Below are 24,956 nucleotides of genomic sequence, written 5' to 3'. Positions count from 1 at the left end.
TTTCATGCATGAAACATATTATAGATTGACACAGTAAGATATAACTGACAGATTGTATCATTTTACCTTTATGGAAAATAGATCCTCTTGTAGCGGAGGAATGCTGTGGCTTTGCAGATTGGGCAAGCATCCATTCTCTCCGCACACTCTTCGCACGCATATATATGCCCACACGGCAGGAACACCACTTCAATATCTTTGTCGCAGCATATTCTGCACATCAAAGATATTGTTGGATTACTTGATGATGATGATGGGCTTTCCGGGGTGTCAGGATTTTCATGAAACATTATCCTGGACACCCTCGCGAAACAGTCCTGTATATTGATACTTGTGGTGAACAGGTATCGCAACAGTCTTTGTTTATCAATATTCCTTAACTGGAACCCACTTATTACAGAGCACTCTAGTTTTTCTAGTACACGTAATTGAAGAGGGTATATGTCACACCCTTTCAATAACTCAATCAGTTCACGGGGGTTCTTATCACGCACTATTAGTTCGATCATATCGTCTATGCTTCTACTCCTCGCGTACAGTTGCCCCAATTTATTGAACATTTCACTTCCACTTGCACCTGACATGACTTAACTTCACTTAACTTAACTTCACGGACTTAGATGCTTAACACTCAAGACGAAGAAGAGTACTGGAAAATTTCTCGAACATCCAGACCCTTTTTTAAATGCTAGAACTATATACTAGGGATGGGAAATGTACGTTTTTTTAAAATGAAAGTATAGTATGACCATTCAGTTGTTGTGGAGAATTACCTGTGGTAAACAATAATTTCTCTGTGATAGGATTCTGTGATATCTAATACCCTCTTCTTCCTGCCCAGTTTACCTATAAATATATTGTGGTGTTATAAATCTGTCAGGGACTGTGTGTTTCTTGGGCTTCCTTCTACCGTTTGTGATATTCACGTACCTGGAAATATATATTCCTTTATTAAATATCTTCAACAGTGATCCGGAACGTAGGCGGCTGGATTTTCCAGAAGACGTTTCCTCGATGACCACCAAATGCCCTTTTCCAAATCCACTGAGGCAGTGAAACACACTTTTCACCTTCACCAATTATTTTATTTACAAATATTCTCCTCTTAGATTGAACTGAACACGTTTAACTCTACGTCACGTAAATTTTTCTGTAGTTTGAACTAATATTTAATTTATAATTCACAAATAAATTTATACACTTTTCTCCTCACGTCTCTTTGCAAAAATCAAGTCTTACGTAACTCCCAGACTGGTTCCCGCTCTTCCCCTACTTTCTTTCCAGCTGATCTTATTCACCACTTTTTCCTCCTTCTCTCTCCCTCCATGCATATTCAAAATCCAACCGTCTTTTGTCTCTTATTTTTAAGAGGTCTTATAGAATGGAAATTCTATACATGCTCCCGGGGGAGATTGTGACTCTCACATGTTGGAAATTTGGCAACTTTAGTCACTGACCTGGTATAGGTGCCTGTCGGGGTTTTTATGTCAATAACTCTCACCTTCCCGTCTCCTCCAGTGTGAACTCCAACAACTCTTCCTGTTGTCCATTTGGTGGTTCCTATGGAAGCATCGTGTAAGATCACTATGTCATCCACCTTCAGGTTCTCTTTCTCCGTGTGCCATTTTGAGCGCTCTTGAAGTGTGTGCAAGTAGGATAGCCTCCACTTTCTCACAAAATCTTGTACAATCCGCTGACACAATTGCCATCTTGTCAAGTGGTTCATCCTCACGGATGCAAGATTTTCATCAGGCAGCTGAGTCGGTGGTGCCAAAAGCAAAAAATGACCCGGAGTCAATGGTTGTGGATCTCTGGGATCGTCCGACAGAATGGTGATCGGCCTACTATTCAACACGGCTTCGACCTGTGTGAGAATTGTATAAAATTCCTCATAATTTAGTCGTTGCTCGCCAATAACTTTCTTGAGATGAGTCTTTGCTGACTTCACTGCTGCTTCGACTAATCCGTTGAAGTGCGGAGAACGAGCCGGTTGAAAGTGCCAGGTAATGTTCTGGTTGATTGTTTGGTCTTGAATGGTTTGAGCTTCTTCTGCTAACAGACGTTGAAGTTCACGTGATGCTCCTAGGAAATTCCTTCCGTTATCTGAGAACACTTCTTTGCAAATTCCTCTACGTGAAGTGAATCGTCTGAAGCTGCTCATGAATGCTTCTGATGACAAACTGCTTATAATTTCCAGGTGGACTGCCTTGGTTGAGGTGCATACAAAGACAACTATGTCGATCCTTTGAGTGCGTCCACGGGACTCGGCGCCTGTTCTAATAAAGAATGGCCCGCAGCAATCAATGGCCACGCTGGAAAATGCCCTTACCAACGAAATTCGGTGTTTAGGCAAGTCTGCCATTATCTGGTTTTCTCGAGAAGTTTTGTGCACGAAGCACGCCTTGCACATGTGGACAACGTTTCTTGTAATATGACGTCCACCTATTGGCCAGTACCTTCTTCGACAATGAGCTAGCAATAGCTGTGGCCCGGGGTGCAATAGTGATAAGTGCATCTCTCGGATGATAAGCTTTGTCAAATCACTGCGTGGGAGAATTTTTGGATATTTGGTGTTGTAGTCATCATCCAGATGTCCCAATCTGCCACCGACCCTTAAAATTCTCTCCTCATCCAGAAACGGGTGCAACTTTCTCATTGCTGCGCTGTTGATGGTCACTGCTTTGTTGTTCATGAGATCCTGAATGAGCTCCGGAAAATGAGATTCTTGGTCCCATTTTATCAACTGATTCTCTGCCCAGACTAAGTCTGCTGCACTATGACTTGTGGGTTGATTCGGATGAGCTCCTGCATGACCTTTAGTCCTCAATGCTCTGAATCTCAAGAGTTGGCCAACTTTGCAAATTACCAAAAGAACTCTCTTCATTCTGGATAAATTGCTTATTTTTGACACGAGGGTAGTGAAAATGTAATTTCCTTCTGACTTGTTGACAGTGAGTGTAGCGACTGAAATGTCTTGTGACTCCTCGACTGCTGGTGGAACACTTTCCTTGCTTTCCCAGGCTAAATCACTCTCCTTTAACCAATGAGGGCCTTCTCAATACAATGATGAGTTATCCAACTCCATGGCTGTGGTTCCTCTTGAAATGAGGTCTACCGGGTTTTCTTTTGTGGGAACGTGTCTCCAACATTCAACAGCTGTCAACTCTCTGATCGTTGTCACTCTATTTTTGGTAAAAACGTCTTGTTTGTTTGAAGCGGATGCAATTTGCGCAAGAACTACCTTGGCGTCTACCCAACAATAAACCTTGCTGATTTTCAGACTTTTTGCGACCTTTGCTAACAGTTTGGCCCCAAGTGTTGCTGCACAAAGTTCTAGCTTAGGGATTGTCTTAGTTTTGATTGGCGCAACTTTCGACTTCGCCGTCAACATCTGACTTGAAATTCGTCCTGAGACATCCTTGGTGACATGGTACACTGCGGCTCCGTAGGTTAGGTTGGAGGCATCCGAGAACATGTGGAGCTGCTCTTCACAAACATTTTCGTTTTTCGATGTCCATCGAGATATTCTCATAGACGGAATGTGTTGTAGTGAGGCAATAAATTTTTTCCACTCTCGCAAAATATCTCCCTCAACCTCGGTATCCCAGTCAATCTCATTCTTCCAAAGATTCTGCAAGATTAATTTCGCGTTGATTGTGATGGGGGCTAGTAGTCCTAGCGGATCATAAATCCTTGCCACCACTCTCAGGATATTTCTCTTGGTTGGAACTAAATTCTCGACCATTGTATCGACTTGAAATGAAAAGGTGTCGTTTGACGGATTCCACATCAATCCTAGTGCTTTCACACAGCCATCAGAGATTGAGACTTCCTTTGCCTCTGTGTTGCTTTCTTGCAATGTTTGAAGTACTGTCGGAGAGTTGGATTGCCACTTGGATAGCTTCATTTGAGCTTTGCCGAGAAGACTAATGAGATCTTTCTGCACCTCGATCGCTTCCTTTGTGGTCTCCACTGACAATAGACAGTCATCCACGTAAAAATTGTTCCGAAGAACTTCTGCTGCTCGTGGGTAACTTTCTCCTTCATCTTCTGCAAGTTTGATCAACGTCTTTGTGGCAAGATAGGGTGACGCAGCATTGCCAAAACACAAGGTCTTGAACCTGTAGTCCATGATTGGTTCACTTGGTGATGTTCGCCAAGGAAAACGTTGCAAATCTCTGTGATCCTCATTGAGTTGTACCTGCAAATACATTTTGACAATGTCACAGGATAGTGCAATCGGGAATCGTCTAAATCTCCACAAGATCTCTATCAACTCCGGTTGAACGACAGGCCCCACTTTGATAACATCGTTGAGACTTATGCCGGTCTCAGAAACAGATCCGCAGTTGAAAACGATCCTGACTTTGGTGGATGACGCGTTTTCTCGAACAACACAGTGATGTGTCATGTAATATGACTTAGCTTGAGGCTCGATCAGAGGCACTCTCTCTATGATTCCCAAACTCAGATACTCTTCAAAGATATTAGAGTACTCCTTGTATAGTTGAGGATTCTGTGAGAGCCTTCTCTCTAGGAAGTTCAGTTGCCTTGAAGCTCGCTTTCGGTTAGATCCGAGTTCACCGAAGTTTCCCTTCAAAGGTAGACGAACATTGTACTGACCGTTTTCCGATCTTTTTGTCGTACTTGAATATAATTCTTCCACTTCCCTATACTCGACCGTTTGTGGACATTCTTCTGAGAGTTCTTCGAGTTCCCAGAATTTCCTGAGGGTCTCATCGATGGTGTTCAGGGATATTGTGTGGCAAACGGGGGGAGTGTCTGCTGATTGTGCGCCATTAGGCTGCCATTTTCCGTAAACTACCCAACCGAAGACGGTATTTCTGAGTGATGGAATTCCTGGGCCCATCTTGTAAACTTCGTCCAGCATAATTTCGTCTTCGTGTGCTGCTCCGATGAGTAGGTCAATTGGCCTAGACACATGCCACTCTGGGTCAGCGAGCACGAATCCTGTGGGAACCCTTACATCCCGAGGGTTTATCTGAGATGTAGGCAAATTGGTGGAGATCTTTTGTGAAACCTGACATTGCAAAGAAATTTGCGTTCCTTCCTGAGGGATGAGGATTGCATTCACTTGATGCTTGAGGCTGCTTACTTGTCCTTGAAATCCTTCAACTTGAGTGTAAGGGGACTTTTGCAACTTCAATCTCAATCTCTGGCACAATTCGGTTGTCATCACAGAAATCTCGGATCCAAAATCCAAAAGGGCGCGACACACATGGACATTTTGTTGGGAATCCAGAATTCTTACACATGCTGTCTTCAAAATAGAGCGATGAATCTCACCATTGGCACTCTTGTTTGACGGAAGAAAGCTACTCAGCACGGCTGGTTTCTTCTGATCCTCGGAAACTGATTGAGGATTGTCTTGAGTAACCTTTGACGGGGGGTTGGAGAGAGCATCGTGAACCCAATAATTATGAGACTTATTGCAATGCTTGCAAGGAGGATAAGGGCATTTGTCTACAGCATGCTGGGATCTACTTTCTGATATACAATTCATGCAAAGATTTAAATTGTTAACAGTTTCGAGCCTTTTGGCTGCAGGAAATGACTTGAATTTACCGCATTTCCACAACTTATGTGCGGATTTCTTGCAAACGCTACATGACTCATGCTTTTGACTTGAATTTTCTTTAGAGATCGTGAGGGACTTTACAATTTTTGGTTTCTGATTTTGAACTTTTGAACCTGAACTGTTTACATTACTAGTGTACGTGGATGGACATAAATCTAAAGCTTTACAACGTTTATTTAGAAATACCTTAAACTCGTCCCATGTTGGCACGTCTGACTGCTCCTGCGACCATAGCGTCTGTGTCTCGTGATCGAGTTTGCTCAGGACTTCGTAGATGATCCACGGATCTCGAGTGTTGACCTTCAAAGCGTCCATTGCGTTGATAGTCGTCGTGGAGACATCGTAGATATTCCTGAGATCATCGACGATAGGATTCTTCAGAGTAGGTAGGCTCTTGATGCGTTCGATGTGACCGTTTATGACCTTTTTCTTGCACTCAAATCGGTTTGTGATGGTTTCCCACGCTATGTCGTAGCTTTCATCACACATGTCGAGATGATCAATGGCGTCAAAGGCCTTTCCTGTCAACTTCGTCTTGAGATGGTACAGCTTTTGCGTCTTTGACAGTTTCTTGTTGCTGTCCACCAGATTGATGAACATCTCTTTGAATGAACGCCACTGCGCATGCTCTCCGTTAAATGTGGGGATTTTCACTGGTTCGAGTTTCGAATACTTGGAATTCTCACTACCATCCATACGCTCTACGAGTTTTGAGAAGCCATCGAGAAGTTTGTCAATTCGTTCATCTTCAATGACGGTTGAATGGAAAAGATCTTTCTTTGCAGATTCATTGACTTTGATATTGACAATCAGTTCAGTCAGTTTCTCTTCCGCTTCATCAATTTCCAATAGGAAATTATTTTGCTCCTCAATTTCCCTTTCGCGCTCTTCTTCTGATTCAGCTTGGTTAATGATTTCATCCTGTACCCTATTGTATCGAACCCTGATTCTGTCACAAATCTCCAAATTCGTCTCAAGATACGCTCGAGCACCGTCTCTACTCAACAGACTTTCATCTTCATGGTAGCGGGATATGGCTGTCTTTACACTGGTAAGTTGCCCTTTATATGCGCTTCGACTCTTGATACTCGCCATCTTTGGAGCTGCTTCTTTGTCCTCTTCTTCGTGGAGTTCCTTTCCAATTCTGCTGGATACCCAGTGAATGGCCAAAGATTTTCTGCAGATATCCAAGATTTTTCTACAAGGCAATTGTCTTCAGAGTGCGAATGTCAACAAGCGAAACTGCGAGGTTCTCGTGGCTGATGCCGTGTGACTGAAGCCTCCTCGTTGGGGTCTCTTTTCCTTCGAAGGACCACTGATGTGGAGAATTACCTGTGGTAAACAATAATTTCTCTGTGATAGGATTCTGTGATATCTAATACCCTCTTCTTCCTGCCCAGTTTACCTATAAATATATTGTGGTGTTATAAATCTGTCAGGGACTGTGTGTTTCTTGGGCTTCCTTCTACCGTTTGTGATATTCACGTACCTGGAAATATATATTCCTTTATTAAATATCTTCAACAGTGATCCGGCTCGAAGGACCACTGATGTGGAGAATTACCTGTGGTAAACAATAATTTCTCTGTGATAGGATTCTGTGATATCTAATACCCTCTTCTTCCTGCCCAGTTTACCTATAAATATATTGTGGTGTTATAAATCTGTCAGGGACTGTGTGTTTCTTGGGCTTCCTTCTACCGTTTGTGATATTCACGTACCTGGAAATATATATTCCTTTATTAAATATCTTCAACAGTGATCCGGAACGTAGGCGGCTGGATTTTCCAGAAGACGTTTCCTCGATGACCGCCAAATGCCCTTTTCCAAATCCACTGAGGCAGTGAAACACACTTTTCACCTTCACCAATTATTTTATTTACAAATATTCTCCTCTTAGATTGAACTGAACACGTTTAACTCTACGTCACGTAAATTTTTCTGTAGTTTGAACTAATATTTAATTTATAATTCACAAATAAATTTATACACTTTTCTCCTCACGTCTCTTTGCAAAAATCAAGTCTTACGTAACTCCCAGACTGGTTCCCGCTCTTCCCCTACTTTCTTTCCAGCTGATCTTATTCACCACTTTTTCCTCCTTCTCTCTCCCTCCATGCATATTCAAAATCCAACCGTCTTTTGTCTCTTATTTTTAAGAGGTCTTATAGAATGGAAATTCTATACAGTTGTCATATGCATAAATGGTCAAGTATCAAAATCTTTATCAAATAACGTCACCACATGCTCTCAGATATCCTGTGGGAAACGTTAAATGCAAGCTTAAGCGATTTTTAGATTGTGAATTTTCCTCAATAGAGAAATTCAATCAAGATTTTGGGATGAAATATTAGGGAGAGGTTAATATCATCATTGTGAAAAATTCACATTTATTCATTAATTGATTGGAAGATCATTTTTTAATTTTCACTGTAGATATTAAACAATTGAATATCAAAAATCATTGATACTGTCCCACCTCTACACAGATTTACAGATTAAACTGTTATGTAATACGCATATGTAAACTGTTGCATTTCTGGATGGTGGAGAAATATACTTTGCCTAGGAACTGTTAACACTTGGAGACTCGACTATAATTTCAAGTGGTATTAATCTCCATATGAAACAAAACTGTGTGCGGTGCATTTTCATCGTTTACCATTCAGTGTTAAAATTGTAATTCAAATCTTTGCGCGCATGATGAGTAGAATTGTCTGTTTTTGCTGTCTAGACCTGAAGAAGAAATTAGAGCAGATTTTGCAGACGGGTTTTGCATTGATTATGACGTCGATGATCATACGGAACAATCAGAATGAAAACGTAAGTATGAGTATAAACCACATACTCCCACACGTCATCGATTGTATCTCTCCTCGACCTGGAGAAATGTTGGAGAACACCACTTTGGAGGATCAATTGTAATTTTGCTCGAACTAGACAGATGTTGAAAAAATTTCTTTGTCCGAGCCTTCAAAATGTTAATAGTTGTAAAATCCACTATACTCTTTAATCTATATCAACAACATTATAAAATAAAATTATAGAATGACTCTTTTTCCTCATTTCCCATATAGTGGTAAATTGGTAATTTAAATGTTTGTGTGCACGATGTGTAGAATTGTTTGGTGTGAGTATGTCTCATAGCCCAACATTTTTTCTCCCTGTGAAATATTTTCTTGATGGGTGATAGTGAAGAAATTAGAGCCAACATTGCAGTGGAATATTGCACTGAATATGACGTCAGTGATCATATGGAATCCCTTGAATGAAAACATGAGTATAAGTACAAATCTCATACTCCCACAAGGCGTCGATTGTATCTCTCCACGATATGGAGAAATGTTTGGTGAACACCACTTTACGTCATCGATTGTAGATCTGATCGAGCTAAACATGTGTTAGTAAATTTAATTTTTCGACTCAATAAACTATTTAAAAGACTAATATAAAATCATATCGATCATTAAAATATGCATGCAGATTCTTTCATCAAAATTATGCGAAAAGAAGAATTTATGTGAAATGAAATAACATTTTTGTTTTTAACTCTCGAGGGATCGTGAGGACGACCGAAGAATATCACTTTTCCCACCTGATCTTCCTTGAATTCAACAGGCAGAATGAATAATGCCACAGCGCATAAAAATTGCACTCGTTGACAAATTCTCCCAACTCCACCTTAAACTCTCTCACTCTTTTCCACACTTACACGTCCCTCATTAGAGGCAAACATTTTTACGATAAGTAGTCAGGAGTATTCATATTAGTAACTATCAGTCAAGTATACCCCCACCCTGTAATATCTCCGGCCAAGCATGATTGATCATCAAACATAAGCAACAGGGATTCATACCAACTACACGGAAAATCTTTATGCATACATTATAAGAAAAATGACTTCAGAGAAAGAGAAGCATGCAAATTAAAATAGATAGAACATTCGCGAAAATCTTTTACATTTTACATTTTACATAATAGGTGATAGTCGGTTATTAAAAACGGCCATAGGAATTTCAATTCAGAAATATACACACACACACACACACATCAGCATTAAATTATTGCATCAACAATAATGTCGCTTCATGTTTCAAGAGGGATGGAGGTGACAACATATTTTATATAACGTCAATCTAAGGTTATGGACCCCACGGTAATGACGTCATGATAAGAACCTGCTCGTCAGTTTGTATTAGTTCCATACACACACCATAATACGTCACCGATTGTAACTTTTCGGAGCCGTGACGCCAGAGTAGGGTTTATGTGTGTGAGTGCCTCACTAACACTACTACACACACTTATTGTATTCAACCTCGATTTACACTACTAGTACATTCTGGTCTACATTTCACCCATATATCACTTTCCTATCAGTCCATCCAAATCCTTGATGTTTTGATTTAAATATAAAATTTGTGGAATTTTTGTAGTAGAAAATTTGTAGTCACCTCTCAAGCTTCTTTGAGATAAAAAGAAATTCATCTAACCTTCGCCAATTCAGCAATTCCCATTGTCATCTTCTTAATTTTATTTTATGTCTCATTCCATAGAAGCATTCACAATTTTGAAGATATTCTTGACAAGAACTGATATTACACCACTGCCTGGTTGAAGGTGTGAATATCTGAACATCCTTTATCTAATTAATACTTAGAAAGCGAGATAATAAAAATAAAAACATTGGAATATTTGCTAAAATTATTAAAAACGAAAAAAAAACTTCATCTATGGGCGATTGATTGTCAACTTAATGTCAATTAAATCGATTTATAGTTAACTTCATCTACCCAGTGGTCAATCCACAACTGTCTTTGTCATGCCTGACAAATTGTAAGGCATAATCCACACTAATTTGTAATGCATTTGTAAGATATGCAAGTAATAGATGACATTTGGACTGACAAGTTGGCTGTCGTCGGGTGTGACATTGACATTTTGACTTCCCCATGTGTTGTGAGAACTTAAAATGTATATCAATATTAGGTGAGATTCTTAACAATCTCACCTACTATAATCCTAACAAAATTTCATGTCGACCGATCGCGCTCAAACTTGGCCAAAATGTGTTTCGCCACTTCCTGATCACGAATATATGGGCATGGGGGGCTAAGTTACGTTCCCGGCCGGCCGGCCGGCCGGCCGTCTGGCCGCTCTTTGGAGCTTAATAGCTCCTAAACTAAAAAAGATATCGACTTGCGGTTTTCGGCAAAGGTTATATATCGTATGAAAATTGCAACATGGTGCATGGACCCCCCACCCCTCCTTCCGCCATTTTGAAGACCCCCCTTTTTTTGTTTTCTCAATAGCTCCGCCCCTATGGCATCGAGCGGGCTCAAATTTTAGTATGTTATAGCTGGGCCTTAGAGCTTTCATCAGTACCAAACTTAAGGTCCCCCGACCCCCCTTACCCGAGCTATAAGGGTCAAAAAAAATTTCTTAAAATGGCCATAACTCCGGTTCTAATTGTCAGAATTTAAAAAATGAGGGCTTTTTGGAAAGCTCTCATGAAATTCCACTTCCCCTTCTAACATCGCAAGTTCATAAAACCACCGCTAGGGGCGCTATTATTAAAAAGAAAATTTTTAAATCTTAAAAGTTAAATAACTCAAAAATTCCTTATGCAATCGGGCTGAAGTTTTAGTATGTTGTAGTCGTTGATTATACCTATCAAACAAAAAAAACCTTAAGTCGATCCATAACCCCTGACCCGAGCTATAAGGGGTCAAAGTTCGAACGTTGACCGGCCTCTATCTCCGGTTCTAACTCACATAGCGATCTAAATTTTACCTTTTTGGTTTCGTCTCGATGAGCACTTTCAGATGGAAGTTCAAAAAGTCACCACAGGTGGCACTGTGATAGCGTCAAAATTCATCGAAATTCAAAGACATTTTTCTCAAAAACGGCATTGTGCAAGTTAATGAAATTTTAGTATGTTGTAGTCCAGTCTAGGACGTTTCCAAAATGATGCGTAAGTACGCTGTGGTTTCAATAGAACCGGAGATATGAGGGGTCAAAGTTCACGAAATTCAAAAAATCATATCTCCGGTTCTATGTGACCGATTTTGATGAATGAGGGCTTAAACGAAAGATCTCACCAAATGCTACAACTTTCTAAAATATTTGAACTTCGTGGGAGCAACACCAGGGGCGCCACAGTCGAAAAACCAATTTCAATATCACATAACCTCAACTATCTCGACTGTCGCTGAACCGATTTTGATGATTACTTCGACATAATTGTAGAGCACATTTATCTCTACATTTCGTCCATACATCATTTTCCGCTCAGACTACGCTATCACTCCGATTTTGCCGTTTAAGTGTGAAAAAATTGATTTTTCCTATAATAACGCTTTGAAATCACTCAGATGCCAATTTGACTGCCTCTACTCCACCAAGACACTTAAAATAGGGTTTTAAATGGAAAGTCCCACAAAATACAACAATTCTTTGATATAGTTGAACTTCAACAAATGACTACTTGGGGCACTCTGGATGAAAAAACGAGTTAAGAAACAAGAAACCTCTCTTATCTTGGCTTCTGAGTAATCGATGAGATCATGTTCTATGGGAAAATTATAGAGTACATTCTGTTCTACATTTCACCCATATAACACTTTTCTGTCAGTTCATCCCAATCCTTGATATTTTGGTTTAAATGCAAAATTTGTATAATTTCACGAATTTGATTCAAGATAACTGAATGGCGACTCACAATTTCAGCTCTAAATCGAATTTGCATGCACTCCGAGTTAGCTCACGTTAAGAATCTCACCTACATAAGCCAGTTAGGATTATCTGTCCTTTTCCTTTATTTATTTATTGACTACATTCAAGGTTTAAAAATATGCATATTGGGTAGTTATACATATACTTTACATGTATGCATTTCTGATGACGAACAAGTGTAAGGTTTATGTACAAATTTCCCATAAGAGACAGTGATAGGGTAAGCATTCATGTCATGCATCAGTCAAGCATACTGTAATGTGTGGATGACCACTGGGTATGGGCGAATGATTGTCAACTAGTTATCAAATTGTAGCAAACTTCATTCATTCATAAGCGTCACGTCATTGTTGAGATCGAGTCGCCACGTCTGGCAAAACAAAAATTAAAAACTGTGAAAATTAAAGAACCTCAAGTGTTTAATTTTATTGAGTAGTGAAAAGTGCTTGTGAAAGTACGTCGATTTATATCTTCCAAAGGTAAATATTTACTTATTACGTTACACTATGCAATATAATATCCCCATAGCAAAATTCAAACAATAGCAAACAAAGTGTCCAAATTGCAATAATACGCGGAATTTGACGCTAAAATTTGATTGTATTAGATGATACTAATAAATGTTTTAGACTAGAAATGAAAACTCTCTAATGATTTTATTAACCTTTGTTTCAGATAAAGCATTGCTGAAGAAGATAGAGATATTTCCGCTCCCTGGCTTGTTCCAGGAGGCGAGGTCGCCCCGGTTGAAACCAAAAATTATGGTTTACAATCGGGAGAAAAGGCTCCGGCCAAACTAAATGTTCACAATTATGTGGAGACATTAAATGGAGGTGCACAAAAAAAAGGTGGAAAAGGTAAAAAAATACCACAAAATTCTCATTTTTTCGCATCAATAGGAATAGAATACCCTATAATTTTTATTACTGGAAATTTTACTCAGGACAATACAAAATTATTTAGTGAAATTTCGAATAATAAACAATGTTGTGCCAATGCAGTTGCAAGTATGATTTGGGCATTCGAAACAAAATTAAATAGTTGGTCAAATCATACATTAGACAATATACTTATTGAGGGTAATAAAATTTATTTAGAATTAATGAAAAATGAAACATGTGATTACTTAAATATTGAAAAAATGCCTAAAAATCTAACAGTATTTAATAAAAAATTTGTTTTGAATACTATTCTAAACAAAAATGAACTTCAGGGAGAGATTCTAGGAAAATCGGAAAACCAATCTTTGTTGTTTGCTTTATTATTTTTTTCAAAACTTATGACTATGGAGTTATTACTTGTAATGATATATGTATTTCAATTTTTAAAATTGAGAAATTATATTACTTTTTTGATAGTCATGGAAGAGGTAAATTTGGTCAATTTGTTACAAGAAATGGAAAATCGGTTTTATGTGGCTATGAAGATCCCAATAAATTATGTAATATTTTGATATATAATTTTTGTTATGGGAACTTTGAGTATAAGGAAGAATTTTGTTTTATAATTACGCCTTGTTCGGTGATTTCAGTTTATTCAAGTAGTTCTAAAACAAATATCTTGCCTTATACATCAACAAATCACAATTCAAGTTTACAAAACAGAATTTGTATGGATACCCAAAATACAGAAATGATATCTCAAAACAATTACGAAATAAAAAATTCAAATGAAATTTCAGATAAAAAAAAAGAAAACTTGCAAAAAAAATTCAAAAAAACAGTTAAAAATTGCAAAAAAAAGCGCATAACTCCAGAAGAGAGACAATGAAAGACGAAAACAGCAACATTCAAAAGAAAGAAAATAAAATTTAAAAAAAGGAAATGGAAAACAAGAGGAGGAAATTAATGCTTAAAGAGGAACAGGAAAGAGATTCAAATAAAAAAAACTGGAAAACGAAAGGAGAAAATTAATGCATAAAGAGGAACGGGAAAGAGATTCAAATAAAAAAACACTGGAAAATGAAAGGAGAAAAAAATGCATAGAGAGGAACGGGAAAGAGATTCAAATAAAAAAAAACTGGAAAATGAAATGAGAAAAAAAATGCATAAAGAGGAACGGGAAAGAGATCCAAATAAAAAAAAAATGGAAAATGAAAGGAGAAAAAAAATGCATAAAGAGGAACGGGAAAGAGATTCTGTGGGTGGTCACACAAACCTTCAAATAGAAAATGTAAAGAATGATGTAAACAATTGCCTTGTGTCAACAATGGGTCCCTTCCCTATATTGGGGGCTTGGATGCGGTCACCAATTGGACACTCACCTTCAAATAAATGCACGAAATATTGTATTAGATAAACCCTCAGAAAGGCAGGAGGATGAAGGGGAACTTCGGAATGATTAGCCTCACCTGGGAATATAATTGAGAAAAGAATGAATATCTTCGGCCTATCTGGCGAGGGAGGAACAAATTTTTTATTCCTCCTGGGTTCCAGATCTCGATGCCAGGTTCCCAGGGAAAATATGATGAGATATCGTCTTGTCCAGCAGGAGGAAAAAACGTGGTATCGACTATGATGAACCTCGTGGACAAGTCTTTGTCTCGCCAAGTCCCGTTGTCTCTCCAGAAAAAAAAGCACTTTTTTCCCTTAACCAATTAACTCAATTCATCTTAATTTAATTTTTAACAAACTTCACAGATTTTAGCTCAATTCTTTTCTCCTACTTTTTCTCAACAATTTATTCACTTTGATAATTTTAATATCCACTTTACTTTAAAAATGTTCACAATCACTTGAATTTGATGCACACTCCATGAACTCCAAAACGATAAGAAGGATGGTCAGAAAAGACCAGTTTGAGACGAGCAGCTGATTTCGGCGATTCGGGTAAACCGGGAATTTGAGCTGTGAGCCGCAGTCAAAGATTGCGCGGAATTGCTCACTTTCGAATCTTTAACGGCCGGAACATCCTCCCCGGGCTGCTCTCTGGTTGCAGGAGCAGGATCTCCATCCGTTGTTGGTAAGCAGGCGATTTTTGTCACAGGACGCTTGTAAACTCCCTTTGCCATGCGAACTGTGACGACTCGAACATAGCCGTCGGCTCCTGGATGAGTGGATTCAATTTTCCCCAGAGTCCATTTCGAACCTTCACGATTGGTTTCGTCCAAAAGCAAAACCACTTGATCCGGAGCCAAGTTCTCCTTCGTGACTCTCCACTTAGAGCGCTGTTGCAAGGTGTTTAAGTAATGAAGGCGCCAACGATGAGCAAATTCTTGCGCTCTTGCTTGACAAGTTTGCCAAGCTGACTGTCGATTTCCGGGTATGTGAATTACTTGAGGATCTGGGGGAGCATTCCCTGATGCCCCAACTAAGAAGTGACCTGGAGTTAGAAAGTTTAGGTCACATGGGTCGTTGCTGAGAGTGCAAATGGGACGACTGTTGAGAACACTCTCTATTTGGCACAATATGGTGGTCAACTCCTCATAAGAAAGTGGTGAGGAGTTGGTGATTCGTTGTAGATGGTATTTGGTGGACTTTACAGAAGCCTCCCAAATACCTCCGTGGTGTGGTGATAATGGTGGGTTGAAATTCCAAACGATTCCTTCTTCGTTGGTGGATGAGACAATCTCGCGTTGAGCGAGCTCTGAGACAAGAGCTTGGTGAGTTCGTTTGATGCCCCTTGGAAGTTTTTTTCCGCAATCACTGAAGATATATCTAGGTGTTAAACGTCTTGCGGAAAAACGACGAAGACACGCGAAGAATGCCTCGGTTGACAGTGAGGTTACAATTTATAAATGACAGGCCTTGGTAGCCATGCAGATGAAAATGGCTATATACGCTTTCTGACTACCAGTTCGACGTGAACGCACTCCCCGGGTTGCGGCGGAAAGCATGGAGTCGGGACCTGCAAAATCCATACCGGTTGAATGAAATGGGCGAGTAAAATTCACTCTCGATGAGGGTAAGTCTCCCATTATTTGCTCGGTTGGAATCGGTTTGGCCCGAAAACACGTGTAACATTCATGATACACTTTCCTGGTAATATTGCGTCCCGATAGTGGCCAATATTTTTGGCGAAGAGTGGCGAGAAGAAGAGTAGGTGGTGCGTGGAGCTGTTTCACGTGTTCCCTGCGCGCAATCATCACTGTCAATTTGGATTTGGGAAGCAAAATTGGGTGCTTCACATCAAAGTCTTCTTGAGATCGCTGAATTCTTCCTCCCACTCTTAAGGTATCACTGTCATCGAGAAATGGATTGAGGCTCAAGAGAAATCTCCATTTAAACGGAATTTGGTTTGCTTTCTTCAGATGAGAAATGAACTCATGGAAATGGTGTTGTTGGTCCAAATGGATTAATTGTAGCAAGGAATTTTCCATTTCACAAGCAGAAATCGGCCCTGAGGGATGATCTAAAGGGCTATTGTCTCGAAGCGCCTTGAGTTTTTTCCCGAAGCGTGTGCAATAAGCTACTATCCGCAGGATTTTCGGAAGTGAAGAACATCTTGATAACAGATAATCTAACAGTGACTCTTTCTGACCATTATCCTTGGTAGATAAGACAAGGCACCGTGCTTCTTCGGTAACATGCGAGGATGGTATAAATGGAGGAGGCCATGACACAGAGGAATCGGACAGCCATTGGGGACCATTCCACCATAAATGACAACCTGCCAGAGCTTGTGGAGAGCAGCCTCGAGAAATTAGATCTGCTGAATTTTCTAAAGTGGGGACGTGACGCCACTGATCAACCGTGGATGACTGTAGAATCTTTCGGACTCGATGGGTTACAAAAATTTTATAGACTTCCGGAGGACTATTGAGCCAGTAAAGGACAATGGTGGAGTCCGTCCAAAAGTGCACTGCATTGGGTTTGTAGAGGTCTTGGAATTTTGATACTGTGTCTGCAGCAAGCAGGGCACCACAAAGTTCTAAACGCGGAATCGTCAGAGGCTTAATGGGAGACACTCTACATTTTGCTAACAGCAAGCGAGAAGAGATCCTTCCAGAGGTATTGTAGGTAACGATGTATATTGCTGTTCCGTACGCACGCAGGCTGGCATCACAAAACGCATGAATTTCAGTTTTGGAAGGGTCGGGGATTGTAGAAATCCACCGTGGAATTCGGACATCCTTGAGAAATATCAGCTTGTTTGTTAATTCTTTCCATTTCAGGACGATTTCATTTGGCAAAACATCATCCCACTTTAGCTTTAACTTATGAGTTTCCTGCAGCAACATCTTGGCCTCGATCACGACTGGGCCTATCAGACCCATAGGGTCAAACAATTTGGCAATAGACGAGGCCAATTTTCTCATAGTTAGAGGGTTGTCTGATGGTTCAATGGGAGATGTATATTGGAAAGTATCCGTCCTATAATCCCAATCGATTCCGAGGGCTCCGATTACGGAATCTGTGACTTGGACGTCTTCTGGTTTTGAGTCAGTATCAATCTTAGGGATCAAGGATGAGTGGTTAGCAGACCATTTGGTTAGGACAAAACCTGCACTATTTAGGACTTCCATCAATTCGGATTGTGTTTGAATTGCTTGTGCGAGTGAGGGAGTTGACAAAATCCCATCATCCACGTAAAAAGACTCACGAAGTGCAGCGGCAGCATATGGATGGGTGGTTTCATGAAGGTTGGCTAACTCGATCAGAGCTCGAGTGGCAAAAAATGGTGAAGAGGCCACCCCGAAACACACCCTGGTAATACGGAAGTCGCGAATTGGCTCATTACGATTATCTCTCCAAACTAGCCTTTGATAATCAACATCCTTTGGGTCCATGACTAATTGCAAGTACATCTTGCTAATATCAGCTGTCATAGCATATTGGAAGCGTCGAAATCTTAACAAGATCATAATGAGTTCCGGTTGAACGGTGGGTCCAGTTAGGAGTAGATCGTTTAAACTGAGTCCCGTGGTGGTAGCCGTGCTCGCATTGTAAACGACTCTTAATTTCGTCGTTAAGGAGTTCTTCAAAACCCCATGGTGGGGCATGTAGTACGAGGCGGAGGAAAGGCAATCTAAAGGTACTGGTTCAATCCAGCCTTTCGTAAGATAATCGTGAATGACTTCACAGTATAGCGTTTTCAGTGTTGGATTCTTGTCAAATTTTCGCTCGACTGCTATGAATTGGCGTATTGCAAGTGGTCGCGAATCACCTAGACAGTTTGGATCTTCTTTGAAGGGTAACTGGACTTGAAAGCGACCCTCAGGTGTACGCTTATGATTTTTCACGAAGTGTTCCTCGGCAAGTCTTTGTTCATCAGTTAGTGGAGGTTCGGTTGAAAATTCTTCAACTTCCCAGAATCTACGTAAAATGTCGTCGAGCGCGGTGGCTTGATTGTGGCAAACATGGCGGATGTCAGTGGCAGGCGGACGGTGTTCGCCCACAATCACATATCCAAATACCGTTTCTCGGAGGTGGGGTAGACCTGGGCCTAACTGAATTGTTCGATTTAGGAAACTCGCCCAATAAACATCTCCGCAAATGAGAAGATCCACGGGTTGTGGATTTGCCCAATTAGGGTCAGCCATTGGTCAGAATTTGGAAGTCGTTTTCATTGACTGGCCAATTGGGAATGCTGCCGGTGATCTTTGTCATTATATAACAGTCCACGAGGAATGGATCTCCAGTTATTTGTGAGAATATAGTGGCTTGAACGTGATGTCTCACTGGAGTTGGCTGATTGCCTACGCCTAAGATGGAAATATCGGATTGGAGCTTTGGAAGTTTCAATTTTTGATAGAGAGTTGTGGTCATGATTGAAACTTGCGCACCTCCATCAAGTAAGACACGACACGGAATTTTCGTATTATCTTTAGTGAGGATATCCACAACCGCAGTGGCGAGAAACACCTTCGATGATGTTGAAGTAGTGCCGCAGGTAGGTAAAGTGGAGGCGGCAAATGCGAAGGGTGGTATTGTATCGGTTTTTCTGGCAGATGGTGGAACCTCTTTGGTGGTAGTGTCCTGAGTTGGGTTGGAGCTTGATGGAGGATTTTTAGGCGTGGTCAATTCAGTAAATTTGTCATGCAATAAGACATTGTGTTTTGCCTGGCATTTTCTGCACTTGTGAAATGTGCAGGAGTTGGTGAGGTGTGGCCCTAGGCAATTTCTACATAGGCTGAGATTACGAACAGTCTCGTATCTCTCGGTAGGATTTTGTTCCAGAAATTTTGGACATTTGTATAATGGATGGAACTGTTCTTGGCAACATCGGCAGTTTGATGAGCCTGTAGAATTGTGGAACGCAGATACTTGACGTTTTGGAGTGGAGCGATCAGCAGAAGATGGCTTGGCGGGTGTCTGGGAAGGTTTGGCAGCAGATTGGGACTGATTTTTGGCGTCTATACGCCGCTGATTTAGGAATTCGCGGAATTGATTCAGATCTGGATCTTTGTCCTTACATTCCCGACCCCATAAAACCTTTGATTCCGAATCAAGTCGGTCCAAAACGAATTGAATCAGCCATGGATCGCGATTTTTGTATCCCATAGTATCAACAGCCATTATAGTTTCAGACATGGTTTGATAAATTCGTTCAAGTGATTGCGTATTGAGTGTATTCATATGAGGCAAGTTGTAGAAGGTACGAATGTGGTCAGCAAGAATTTCGTTTTTGATTTCAAAATGATCTGTCAGAATTTCCCAAGCAACTGTATAATTGGCCTCAGTGGTGGGTAAGTTTTTGACAAGTGAGGAGGCATATCCCTTTAAGGAGGATTGTAAGTATTCAAGTTTTTGCACATCACTAAGTGACGGGTGATTTGAAATACTGGATGTGAAACGATCTCTGAATGAGTACCATTCAGCAAAGCGGCCATCAAATGTGGGGGTATTCAGATGTGGCAATTTTGTTACAGAGGGGTTAATAATTGGTTGGATCCTACCTCCATTTCCATTTTGGGCGGAGAATAGCTCTTGCAGGCGCTGATTCTGCAACTTGTTCTGGCGATCGGAGTGAGCTAGCATCAACTTCATCATTTCAAGTAACTCACCAGATGATGATGAACTGGAGGTTGAAGGCTTGGAGGGCTCTGGAAATTTGACATCTTCCGGGAGAGCTTCCAAAATCTGGCCAATTTTGCTGACAATGTTGTCGCATCTTTGGAAGAACGCTGTTTGAGCCTCAAGCTCTTGATCGATGAGTTCATCGTCAGACATCTCTGCCACGAGTTGTTGTTGCAGTCCAGCATACTTCTCCTTCATGGACTTCACTAAGTCCATCTGTCCCTGTAGCATAGTTCGGTTGACCATCAGCGGGAGCTCAGACTCGGAAAGCTCACTGATGTACTTTTCCACACGGGTCACTGCGGAAATGACTCCTCCTCTTTTCTTGATGACCATGGTGAAAGCTGGTGCTGACCGAATTGGATTGGAAAAACTGGAACTGGTTCCTAGTTCAGGATTCTTCCCCAAATTGGAATTCAAGCGTGGAGAAAATCCCTCGGTGGGTCTCGAAGGACCAAATTTGTGGGTGGTCACACAAACCTTCAAATAGAAAATGTAAAGAATGATGTAAACAATTGCCTTGTGTCAACAATGGGTCCCTTCCCTATATTGGGGGCTTGGATGCGGTCACCAATTGGACACTCACCTTCAAATAAATGCACGAAATATTGTATTAGATAAACCCTCAGAAAGGCAGGAGGATGAAGGGGAACTTCAGAATGATTAGCCTCACCTGGGAATATAATTGAGAAAAGAATGAATATCTTCGGCCTATCTGGCGAGGGAGGAACAAATTTTTTATTCCTCCTGGGTTCCAGATCTCGATGCCAGGTTCCCAGGGAAAATATGATGAGATATCGTCTTGTCCAGCAGGAGGAAAAAACGTGGTATCGACTATGATGAACCTCGTGGACAAGTCTTTGTCTCGCCAAGTCCCGTTGTCTCTCCAGAAAAAAAAGCACTTTTTTCCCTTAACCAATTAACTCAATTCTTCTTTATTTAATTTTTAACAAACTTCACAGATTTTAGCTCAATTCTTTTCTCCTACTTTTTCTCAACAATTTATTCACTTTGATAATTTTAATTTCCACTTTACTTTAAAAATGTTCACAATCACTTGAATTTGATGCACACTCCATGAACTCCAAAACGATAAGAAGGATGGTCAGAAAAGACCAGTTTGAGACGAGCAGCTGATTTCGGCGATTCGGGTAAACCGGGAATTTGAGCTGTGAGCCGCAGTCAAAGATTGCGCGGAATTGCTCACTTTCGAATCTTTAACGACCGGAACAGATTCAAATAAAAAAAAACTGGAAAATGAAAGGAGAAAAAAATGCATAAAGAGGAACGGGAAAGAGATTCAAATAAAAAAAAACTGGAAACCGGAGGAGAAAAAAAATGCATAAAGAGGAACGGGAAAGAGATTCAAATAAAAAAAAAATGGAAAACGAAAGGAGAAAATTAATGCATAAAGAGGAACGGGAAAGAGATCCAAAGAAAAAAAAACTGGAAAACGAAAAGAGAAAATTAATGCATAAGGAGGAACGGGAGAGAAATCCTAAGAAAAAAAGGAAAGAAAACGACATTCGAAAAAGAAAACATCAGCTGGAACGAGAAAAGAACCCCGAAAAGAGAGCATTAGAGAATTCTGATAGGAGGAAAAGACATCAAACTGAACGAAGGAATCCAAAAGTAAGTAAGCCTGAAAATATTCTCAGAAAAATTAGGTATGAAAAAGCATTGCATGCCACCGTAAACACAGTTCCTAAATCTTTTACTTTAATGATTAACAAGCAATTTAAAAACAAAAAAGTTAGGTGTATATCAGTGAGACTACAGTCATTTAAAAGAATACGTAGAACAAAGCGAAGGGATATATACAAAAAGGGACATATAATCCTAACCGGCTTATGTAGGTGAGATTCTTAAAGTGAGCTAACTCGGAGTGCATGCAAATTCGATTTAGAGCTGAAGTTGGGAGACGCCATTCAGTTATCTTGAATCAAATTCGTGAAATTATACAAATTTTGTATTTAAACCAAAATATCAAGGATTTGGATGAACTGGCACAAAAGTGATATATGGGTGTAATGTAGACCAGAATGTTCTCTATAATTTTCCCATAGAACATGATCTCATCGATTACTCAGAAGCCAAGATAAGCGAGGTTTTTTGTTTCTTAACTCGTTTTTTCATCCAGAGTTCCCCAAGTAGTCATTTGTTGAACTTCAACTATATCAAAGAATTGTTGTATTTTGTGGGACTTTCCATTTAAAACCCTATTTTAAGTGTCTTGGTGGAGTAGAGGCAGTCAAATTGGCATCTGAGTGATTTCAAAGCGTTATTATTGGAAAAATCAATTTTTTCACACTTAAACGGCAAAATCTGAGTGATAGCGTAGTCTGAGTGGAAAATGATGTATGGACAAAATGTAGAGACAAATGTGCTCTACAATTATGTCGAAGTAATCATCAAAATCGGTTAAGCGACAGTCGAGATAATTGAGGTTATGTGATATTGAAATTGGTTTTTCGACTGTTTCACGAACTTGAGATGTTAGAAGGAAAAGTGGCATTTCATGAGAGCTTTCCAAAAAGCCCTCAATTTTTAAATTCTGACAATTAGAGCCGGAGTTATGGCCATTTTAAGAATTTTTTTGGACCCTTATAGCTCGGGTCAGGGGGGTCGGGGGACCTTAAGTTTAGTATTGATGGAAAGCTCTAAGGCCCAGCTATAACATACTAAAATTTGAGCCCGCTTGATGCCATAGGGGCGGAGCTATTAAGAAAACAAAAAAAGGGGGGTCTTCAAAATGGCGGAAGGAGGGGTGGGGGGTGGGGGGTCAATGCACCAAGTTGCAATTTTCATACGATATATAACCTTTGCCGAAAACCGCAAGTCGATATCTCTTTTAGTTTAGGAGCTATTAAGCTCCAAAGAGCGGCCGGACGGACGGACGGACGGACGGACGGACGGACGGACGGGAACGGTTTTTAGCCATCCATATATTCGTGATCAGGAAGTGTCAAAACACATTCTGGCAAAGTTTGGGGCCAATCGGAGGACATGAGATTTTGTTAGGATTATAGTAGGTGAGATTGTTAAGAATCTCACCTAATATAATGCTAAAGATAAGAATAATTCATATGAATATCAAGTACTTAATTTCAGAGACAAACTAAAAAATAAACTTAAAAAAATATTAAAGACACGAATAGGTCAAAAAATAATACTATTTTAGATTTTCTTGAGGCAAAAAAAGATGTACCAGAATATATTTGTGGATGTTGCGAAGGCTTGTTCTTCGAACGTTCAGTTAAGAAATTAAACGTTGAAAAATGTAAATATTCCGATAAAAATTATCTTAATAATATTTTACTTATATCTGAATATTGTTGTACAACTTGTCTAAATTCCCTAAATAAAAACATATTACCACCTTTAGCAATAGCAAATGGTCTCTCATTTCCAGAAATTCCAGAATGCATTAGCAAATTAACTGACCTTGAGGAAAGAATGGTTGCACCATTTATAAATTTTATGGAAATACGCGAATTAAAAAAATATGTATTAAATCCTCAGAAAGGTTTGAAAGGCAGCGTAGTACATATCCCCGTTGAAGTGAATAATATGACAAGTGTTTTACCGAGAACATTTGACAACATGTCAACAGTTCAAGTAAAATTAAAAAGACACACTGATCACAAGTCACATTATATGTTTGAAACTGTAAGACCAGCCGTTGTAATAGAGGCTTTACAATATTTGGAGCATATACCATTATATAAACTATTTAAAATTAAAATTGACAAAAATTATATCAATTATATGAAAAATACTGAAGAAATTGAATTCATCGTTGACCAAGATGATAATGACAAAATTAAATCAGTATATAGTGTGGAAACACAAATTGACAAACATCTTTATAATCATGTCAAAGATATACATAGCACAGATACACAATTAGATATCAACATTGAAAAAAATATTCCAGTTGCCAATTATGATATCAAACATCATGAAATTGATACACAAACCCAAGAGATAAAAGGTAGCGAAATTGACCAAAAAATTCAATCCATTTATAGTAAGGATACACAGGTTGATATTCAATTTAAAAATCATATCAACAGTATTACTGATATGCCATTAGAAAATAAAATACAAAATGAAATTTATAATATAGTTGATACGGATACAAAACTTCATAACGATGAAGGAGATCCCCAGAATAATGAAATTATATGCTCAAACAGTATAGATTCACAACTACAAATTCAAACTAAAAATAATAATGTTTCAAACAAGTATGCTCAAATGATTCCAATTTCCAAAAATTCCAAAAATATGTTTATCTGAACAATATAGTATTGAATATAACGGAATTTTTAAAGAAATTCTTGATCCTTCGGAATATCTTCAAGATATACATATAAATTTATTTATGGAAATGGCGAATAAAACTTTTCCAAATTTCATGCAGAGTGTTTTACTTATGCTTTCAGAAGATTTATTAGAACACGTTATTCAAATTGATGAATCAAGTAGATGTGTTCAAATAGTCTTTTTGGAACCAAAAGGACTTTCAGAGATTGGTCATTGGATAACCACTTTGTACGATGAGGGTAATATATATGTGTATGATTCTCTAGGTTGGAATAGACTGGACGAAAAATCTACAAGATTTTTATCAAAATTATACCCAGAAGCAATGAAAGCTG

The 24,956-nt window shown here is 39.5% G+C and overlaps 1 protein-coding gene across 1 annotated transcript; it reads right to left on the bottom strand.

Annotated features, from left to right (window-relative positions):
- Nucleotides 1-1,035: 1,035 nt before the first annotated feature.
- On the bottom strand, nt 1,036-10,122 carry LOC129808428 (uncharacterized). The gene is made up of 5 exons (XM_055858202.1): nt 10,093-10,122; nt 6,834-6,931; nt 5,786-6,776; nt 3,242-5,398; nt 1,036-3,034 (listed from the first exon to the last, which is right to left on the bottom strand). Exons 1-5 carry the CDS (start codon nt 10,120-10,122, stop codon nt 1,391-1,393), a joined length of 4,920 nt encoding a protein of 1,639 aa, XP_055714177.1. The 3' UTR covers nt 1,036-1,390.
- Nucleotides 10,123-24,956: the final 14,834 nt, after the last annotated feature.

Source organism: Phlebotomus papatasi, chromosome 4 (genome assembly GCF_024763615.1).
Source record: "Phlebotomus papatasi isolate M1 chromosome 4, Ppap_2.1, whole genome shotgun sequence".
Taxonomy (NCBI): domain Eukaryota; kingdom Metazoa; phylum Arthropoda; class Insecta; order Diptera; family Psychodidae; genus Phlebotomus; species Phlebotomus papatasi.
Note: the sequence above shows the minus strand (reverse complement) of the source record. Positions and strands in the feature narration are given on the sequence as shown.